The sequence below is a fragment of the Globicephala melas genome, chromosome 8, assembly GCF_963455315.2.
Source record: "Globicephala melas chromosome 8, mGloMel1.2, whole genome shotgun sequence".
Classification (NCBI taxonomy): Eukaryota; Metazoa; Chordata; class Mammalia; order Artiodactyla; family Delphinidae; genus Globicephala; species Globicephala melas.
In genome coordinates this window covers 37,653,124-37,660,593 of record NC_083321.1, presented here as the reverse complement: position 1 = coordinate 37,660,593, position 7,470 = coordinate 37,653,124, and the positions used below count along the sequence as shown (strand labels likewise).

Below are 7,470 nucleotides of genomic sequence, written 5' to 3'. Positions count from 1 at the left end.
ACTGTGTTTTCAGTTCCTGTGTTTTCAGTTCCTGCTTCTATTTAGTTTGATGACACTCAACATCAGACCCAACGCTCCACCAAACCCCACAGCAAAAATTTTAGAACACCACTTTAATGAAATGAAATTTATAGATGATATAACTTACCTCAACATGTAATTCCGATAATACCAATATGATTCCCTTACAGAAAGGAAAAATAAAATATGTATTTTAATGTTTTAAATGCTCCGGCACAACTGTACTAGAAGATATAACAAAGATCTCCGATTTTGGCACATACACATCAAATTACTGTGAGCCCCACATTTACAAATGCAGAACGACATAGGTGTGGTTCCTCAGGGACCTTGCTTCTCAAAATCATGAACAGATGATGGTAAAGTTTCTAACAAAATAAAGTTCCAATTGACACAGCAATTGCACTTATGGAAATTTTTAAGGTATATTAAAACAGGACAAAAAATACTGTGTGTTAACACATAGAATACAACTAGACCCTAGGCTCAAATAATTATAAACATTTTTTCACCATTTGTGCAGGGGCAGACCCAGGTTTTGTGGGGCCTGAATTATGCAATTTCAGAAGCCCCTTTTAGGGGAAACAGTACAAAATTACAAATATTAAATTTGTTACAATAGGAAATATTTACTTAGAATGGGAAAAAAGAAATCACAGTAAATCACCAATTTTAAGAAACCAACAAATACCTTAAAATAAAATCCAGAAAATATGCAACTTACTTTTATTGGTAAGTAGCCTGACACACTTCTACAATCCTTTTTCTTTTTTTAGTAGACTTTATTTTTGGAGCAGTTTTAGCCACAGCAGTATTAAGCAGAAGGTACAGAGATTTCCCTTAGAACCCTTGCCCCCATTCATACATAGCCTCTACCATTATCAACATTCCCCACCAGATACAATGTACAACATTTGATGCAACTGACAAACCTACATTGGTGCATCATTATCACCCAGAGTCCATAGTTTACATTAGGGTTACTCTTGGTGTTGTACATTCTATGGCTCTGGAAATTTATAATGGCAGATATCTACCATTATAGTATCATACAGAGTAGTTAGTTTCACTGCCCTAAAAAATCCTCTGTGCTCTGCCTATTTACAACCCTTTTTTAATATACTTTTTGCTGACGTTTCTTTGATCATTTTTTTATATAACAGTGACCTTGTAAGAACATTTTCTGTAACAAAAAATAAGTAATTCTGTCTTTAGCATAGTTTAAATTTTAAAAAATTATAATTGGTAGTTTAGGAAATTATCGGTGGCTGAAAGTTTCTTTCAGCTTCACGACTTGTTATTGGTAATATTCTGTAAAGTTATTATTTTTTTTAGCTACCTAGTTTTTTAAATTTATTTATTTATTTATTTTTGGCTGTGTTGGGTCTTCGTTGCTGTGCATGGGCTTTCTCTAGTTGTGGTGAGTGGGGGCTACTCTTTGTTGCAGTGCGTGGGCTTCTCATTGCAGTGGCTTCTCTTGTTGCAGAGCATGGGCTCTAGGCGTGCGGGCTTCAGTAGTTCTGGCGTGTGGGCTCAGTAGTTGTGGCTCACAGGCTCCAGAGCACGGCTCAGTAGTTGTGGCACATGGGCTTAGTTGCTCCGGGGCATGTGAGATCTTCCCAGACCAGGGCTTGAACCCGTGTCCCCTGCATTGGCAGGCAGATTCTTAACCACTGTACCACCAGGCAAGTCTTGTAAAGTTCTGACTGCTTGAATTTTCCTTCGATTTTCATGGTGTCAAATTTTCCTACCCTCACAGAAAGGATGGGGATATTTTCTACTGGGCAGAATTGTTTGTATAAAAAAACAATCATTTCTTTTCTTGAAGGGTTAAATTGTCTATAGAACCATCTGGGACTGTTGTTTTCTCTGGGGGAAGATTTGATCTTTTACAATAATTATAGAATAATCCAAGTTTTCATTTCTTCTTGAGTCAGTTTTTGTAAGTTGTATTTTTCTAAGAATTTGTTGATTTTTATCAAGTTTTAAGCTTTATTGCCAAAGTTGTTCATGGTATTCTTATTATCTTTTCCATGATTTGGAACAGGGAGTTATGGACTGATAATTGGTCCATATAATAGTCCATATATGGTTTATACAGTATAGTCTGTGTTCTGGACATACAGCTGGCCTGCTCTCCACATGGGTGGTTTCCACTCAGCGGATGTGGAGGGTCAACTATACTATGGCATTTTATATGAGGCACTTAGTACTTGCGGATTTTGGTATCTGCAGGCATCCTGAAACCAATCCCCTGCAGATACCAGTGGATGACTGTGAAGTTTTACCCCAAATTATTACTATTGTTTATTAGTGCGTTATCTCCTTTTTAAAAACTATGATGTTTATTGATCATCCCCATGGTATTAAATAGGCTCATGTTCCCAAGAAGACTGTCATATGCTGTTTCCAAATGCCAAGGACAAATTGGATTTCACAAGCATTTGTTCAACATTTTTATGTGCTCTTTATCAACTATCAAGAACTACAGATACAGAATACAGCAACCTAGCTCAACACTGTCTCCACTCGCTTGAGCCCTGTCTCCTGAGCAGAGTGAGAGGCAGCTCAGTACTTGTCGGGCAGGCCAGGAGGTCTGAAGCGATTGGGGTCTTTGCCGCTCCGGCCCCATTCATTGGCAAACTGGTCGGCCTTCGAGTCCTCCAGTCCGTGACCACTGTCTCCATGCTTGAAAAGGTCTGTAAGTCTCGGAATACTCTCTCTGGCATCGCTGGAATGGAAAAGGGCAGGTAGGGGATTACTCCAGGGCTGACGAGCAACAGCCCACCTTCCCCATCTCTCCTCTTTCCAAGGAATCAAGGACTCTGACAGGAGCTAGGAAAGAGGGAATGAAACCTGAGGCTGCCCGGGCTCAGCCCACCTCAGCCCTGCGGGTCCCCTTATGCTGGGTGAACAGCACCCATGGGGGAGGCTTGGGAATCGTCTGTCCCACCAGCCTTGCTCTGCTCTTCAGCCACTCAGACCCCACACAGGACACAGAGGGTGAGGGTGGATAAGAGGAGGAGAGGCCACAGCCCTACAGGACGTTCTCCAGGGCTTGGCCCCTCCTGGCTCTCCGAGGCTCTCACACCCATCCCTGCATCCTCAGGGCCCCTGGTACCTGATCACTTTAGCAGCCCAGGCGCCCCCAGGTCCCCTTTTGGCAGCGTCATAGTTGCCCCGGGCGTGGAAGTACTTGTCGGAATTTTTGTAATTGGCTTCTCTCATGTCAGAGTAGGCTCGCCACATGTCTTTAGCCCCTGGCAGGAAAAGAAAGTGATGATATGAACATGATCACGTCTGAGCAAAATAGAGAAAGAAAACATTTTCCTCCCACTGGGTCCAGATTTCAGCCTTTGACTAAGCCCTTGGAGATTATTATATTGGCTTGAAATGAATATTCCTTTACTTTTCACTTCCCTGGGTTAATGTTATGAGAATCATACGTGGTGCAAGTTTTACTCTGTTTGATTCCATCCTAAGTCTGTTGGTACTTCGTTTTTGGTTGTGTGTGAAGAGGAGGTCGGATGCTCTTTAAGGGATGTTTGGTTGTACAATGGACCTCTACCTGGAAAGATACAGGAAACCCTCTGACCAGAGGTTGAGAACAAAGGCGATTCTGAGGGAGGTTGCAGACATAGGATGCTCCCAACCTAGTCAAGGGGAGAAATCCATCCCTGTGGACAAAGTGAGGACAACTCGGTCCTGAGTACATCTGAAAGTCCGGGGCATATTTGGCCAACTGTCAAAATTCAATCAGCAGGTGATAAACGTGAGTTCCTTAAGACAACTTTGAAGAAACAGGGTAATCAGATGCAGAAAAAGGGCAACTGACACACCAGCTCTAAATAAAGTTCAGTGTCCTCTCCAATAAAATAGAGGAGTATTGCCTCCCTCAGAGTGGTTACACAGAAGAACTGAGGAAATACAGGTTTAACGGCTAAAACTTTGTAGGTGCTCAGTATACTATGCCCTCTCTACTCCTTAGGAAGAGTGGGACAAAAAAAAGAAAAAGAATGAAGATGCGGAGCAGGGAGTTATGGACAGAAGGACTCTGATCAGCTAGAATTAAATGGCAAAGTTAAAAAAAAAAACTTATCAGGACAAAGAGAAAAATCCAATGTAGAGTTATAATCAGGGTTTATACGATGACTCTATGAGAAAACTTATCTTCATATTATATATTTGTCATGTTTGGCATTTGGAAAGATAGTTTTGTTGAGAGTTATGACATTCCTACTATACTTATTCCCACTGAGTTACTGATTTAAATAGATCCTTGAAGTCCAGACTTTCTTAAAAAGTATTTCCAAAATGCCTGGCATATCTTCTCACCTAAGGTCAGCAAAACCAGAGGTACTGTGCACACGTCAGTGTGCATAAAAATCAACTGGGGTGCTTAATAAAGGCCAGATTTCCAGTCTCAACCCCTGGGATTGTGATTCAAGGGAAGGGTTGTGTGTGGCCCCAGGCACCTGCATTCCACAAAGCACCCCAGACCACGGGTGATTCTCATGCACGTGGCCCTAGAACAGCCCTTTGAAAAACACTGACCTAAGGGATGAAAAAATATTTTTAGCTGGGTCTGTGAGAATTTAGATAGAATGGCCAGCAAACTCTTAAAACAATTATTCAGTAACTATCACAGAAAAATAATAACACAAAATAATTTTGTGAAATAAACAAATTTTTGCTACTTCACTCTGGCTAGTGAGGTACATATCTCTTGCTATCAGTTTCTGGCCAGGTCTCAGCCTCAGTAGAACCATTGTCAAGGTAACTCATTGTGCCATTTATGGTGGGGAGAGGAGCTCTATCAAGTTGCCTTCTAGAGGCACCACATCCCCACTATTTGCCATTTGCTCAGATACAGAGCAGGACATGTGTTCACAAATCCCTCACTCTCCCACATGTACTCTTGTCTGGGAGGCATAGAATACCTCGGTTAATAGCAAGGTCTGGGGGAGCTCAGTGTCTTGGGTTAAATCCCGCTCTGCTGGAGGACTTTGTTAGGTGTCTTAATTTCTTGGTGCCTCAGTTTCTCTGGTAAGGGATAATGGTACCAACATTGCAGGACTAAAGGATTAAAACCTGAGGATGACAAGGAGTTCACTCATGCATGCGAAGCTCTTAGAACAGTGCCTAGCAGGTATTAAAAGCTCAGGTATTTTAGTTATAATTATTAAGTGGATGGGGAGGGTGAACATTCCCCACCCATTTAATGCACCCATTTCATGGTACCTGAGACTTGGAAATGAGCCATCCCTAGTTGCCCACGAGGGGGCAGCAGAGCCCCACTTGTATTTAGGGAACATGCACCTCCTGAATCCAGATCTCTTCCTCACTCCTGCTGAAAGTTGGGGCCCAAACTCTATGTGACCTCGGGCTTGGGAATCCCAAGGGTGCAAAGCTGGTCAGAAAAACCTGGGGAAGTGCTACCACGGAAACCAAGCTCCTTTTTTTCCCTCTTATGGTCTTTGCCCTGTGGGGATGTGACCTCTGCTCCAGTGAATCCTGGGAGCTGCAGATGCATCCTTCCCCTGACCCATCCTTTGATCCTTACCTTGACCAGCTTCCTTGAGGAATGTACCCCATCTCTGGCTGCTGACGCCCAGGATCAGGAAGCAGAAAATGATGCCCGTGGAAAGCTTCATCCTGCTGCAGGGAGATGAGCAGACACAAACAAGGATGACAGGTCTGGGTTTTTGTTCTTGTTTTTGTTTTGTAATGTGGATACACCCTTGCATTCCAAAAATAAACTCCACTGCATTTTATCTCAATATATAGCCGATAGACAGATAGCATTACAGAGGATCCAGTTCTCATTTCCGTGTGTCTCATTGGAATCCCAATGATTTCCTGTGTGAGGGATTGCAACGGGCTTTTAGTATAAACCATTTCCAGTCCGGTCATCCCCTATCAGCCCTGAAACCCAGCTGCACAGCAAGTTTCCCAAAGGCATGAGGAGTCTGGGCACTATACCTCTCTGTAATATGAGATGAGGTAAACAAGGCACAAGCATTTACAAATGCTTGCTCTGCCTATCACTGACTTCACACAGAAGCAGCATATGGAACCCCTACCCCCCCCCCCAAAGTATTCACAGCTGGTGAATTCTGATTGTCAGAATAGTGGATTCAGGAAGGAAGCAGAGGGCTGGGCTGCAGCACAAGAATGCTGGTGAAGAGAGAGAATCTCCAAAGAGGAAAAGTTTGGAAAGTTCTAGCACCTCACCTTTGGCTGTGCCTGCCTGCTGAGGCTCCTGGCAAAGCTGAGCTGCCTGTGCTGCCTGCCTGGGAGATGGAGCTGGTGCTTTATATATTGACACTTGGCTAGAGGAGCAAATGAGAAGACAGGTTTGAACCAAAAGAAAAAAAACCAAACAGGAAAGAAAGAGATTTGGGAAATTCCTCTTGACAGCATTTCAAAACAGCAGCGTTATTCTTCACACACATCTAATTCTCCTGGATTGTGCAATCTGGCAGGTTTCAAGAGTGTAGCAAGTTGGGCTGCTTCTGTCTGTTTCCAGTATCACTCCTGGTGGGGAAGGGTGTTTTTCCCCACACAATAATGTACTGACATTTGCTATGAAGGGTAATCAATATTAGAAAAAGAGAGTTGATTGCCTAAAGAATGTGAGGATACAGGGCAAAAGGAAGAGCAGTACGGGGCCATTGCAAGGGACAGCTCAGGATGAAGCTGGGACCCCAGGGTACAGGAGTCAGAAAGGAAGGAGATAGAAACCCAGGAAACCTGCGGGTGTAAGTCATCAGGAGGCAGAAGCGCATCGGGGGCGGGAAGGTGGTAGAATGCTCATCGAGCTCGGTTTGCCGGTCTTTAAGTGGTCGCGCCCCCTTGGAGAACGCGACCAGAAGGCAAGGCGGTCCCGGGCTCTCTAGCTTCGTGGTGATTGTAAAGTGCAGACCACTTGCCACGGAACATAGTTGAAACAGAAAATAGGAAGATGGCAGCAAACCCTTCAGGACAAGAGCATTAAAAATTAACCCCAGAGATAGCCTCATCTACCAGAGGGCAGACAGCAGAAGCAAGAAGAACTACAATCCTGTAGCCTGTGGAACAAAAACCACATTCACAGAAATATAGACAAGATGAAAAGGCAGAGGGCTATGTACCAGATGAAGGAACAAGATAAAACCCCAGAAAAACAACTAAATGAAGTGGAGACAGGCAACTTTCCAAAAAAAGAATGCAGAATAATGATAGTGAAGATGATCCAGGACCTCAGAAAAAGAATGGAGGCAAAGATTGAGAAGATGCAAGAAATGTTTAACAAAGACCTAGAAGAATTAAAGAACAAAGAAACAGAGATGAACAATATAATAACTGAAATGAAAACTACACTAGAAGGAATCAATAGCAGAATAACTGAGGCAGAAGAACAGATAAGTGACCTGGAAGACAGAATGGTGGAATTCACTGCTGCAAAAC

At 43.1% G+C, this 7,470-nt stretch overlaps 1 protein-coding gene across 2 annotated transcripts; it reads right to left on the bottom strand.

Moving 5' to 3' along the window:
- Positions 1 to 2,464: 2,464 nt before the first annotated feature.
- Positions 2,465 to 6,326, bottom strand: LOC115839465 (serum amyloid A-2 protein-like). Of its 2 annotated transcripts, none has more exons than XM_030831103.3 (4): positions 6,256 to 6,326; positions 5,585 to 5,679; positions 3,143 to 3,281; positions 2,465 to 2,752 (listed from the first exon to the last, which is right to left on the bottom strand). In XM_030831103.3, exons 2-4 carry the CDS (start codon positions 5,673 to 5,675, stop codon positions 2,590 to 2,592), a joined length of 393 nt encoding a protein of 130 aa, XP_030686963.1. In that variant the 5' UTR covers positions 5,676 to 5,679; positions 6,256 to 6,326; the 3' UTR covers positions 2,465 to 2,589. The 2 variants fall into 2 exon arrangements, with proteins under 2 accessions (XP_030686963.1, XP_069902237.1); XM_070046136.1 differs by having other exon boundaries at positions 5,585 to 5,676; positions 6,256 to 6,308.
- Positions 6,327 to 7,470: the final 1,144 nt, after the last annotated feature.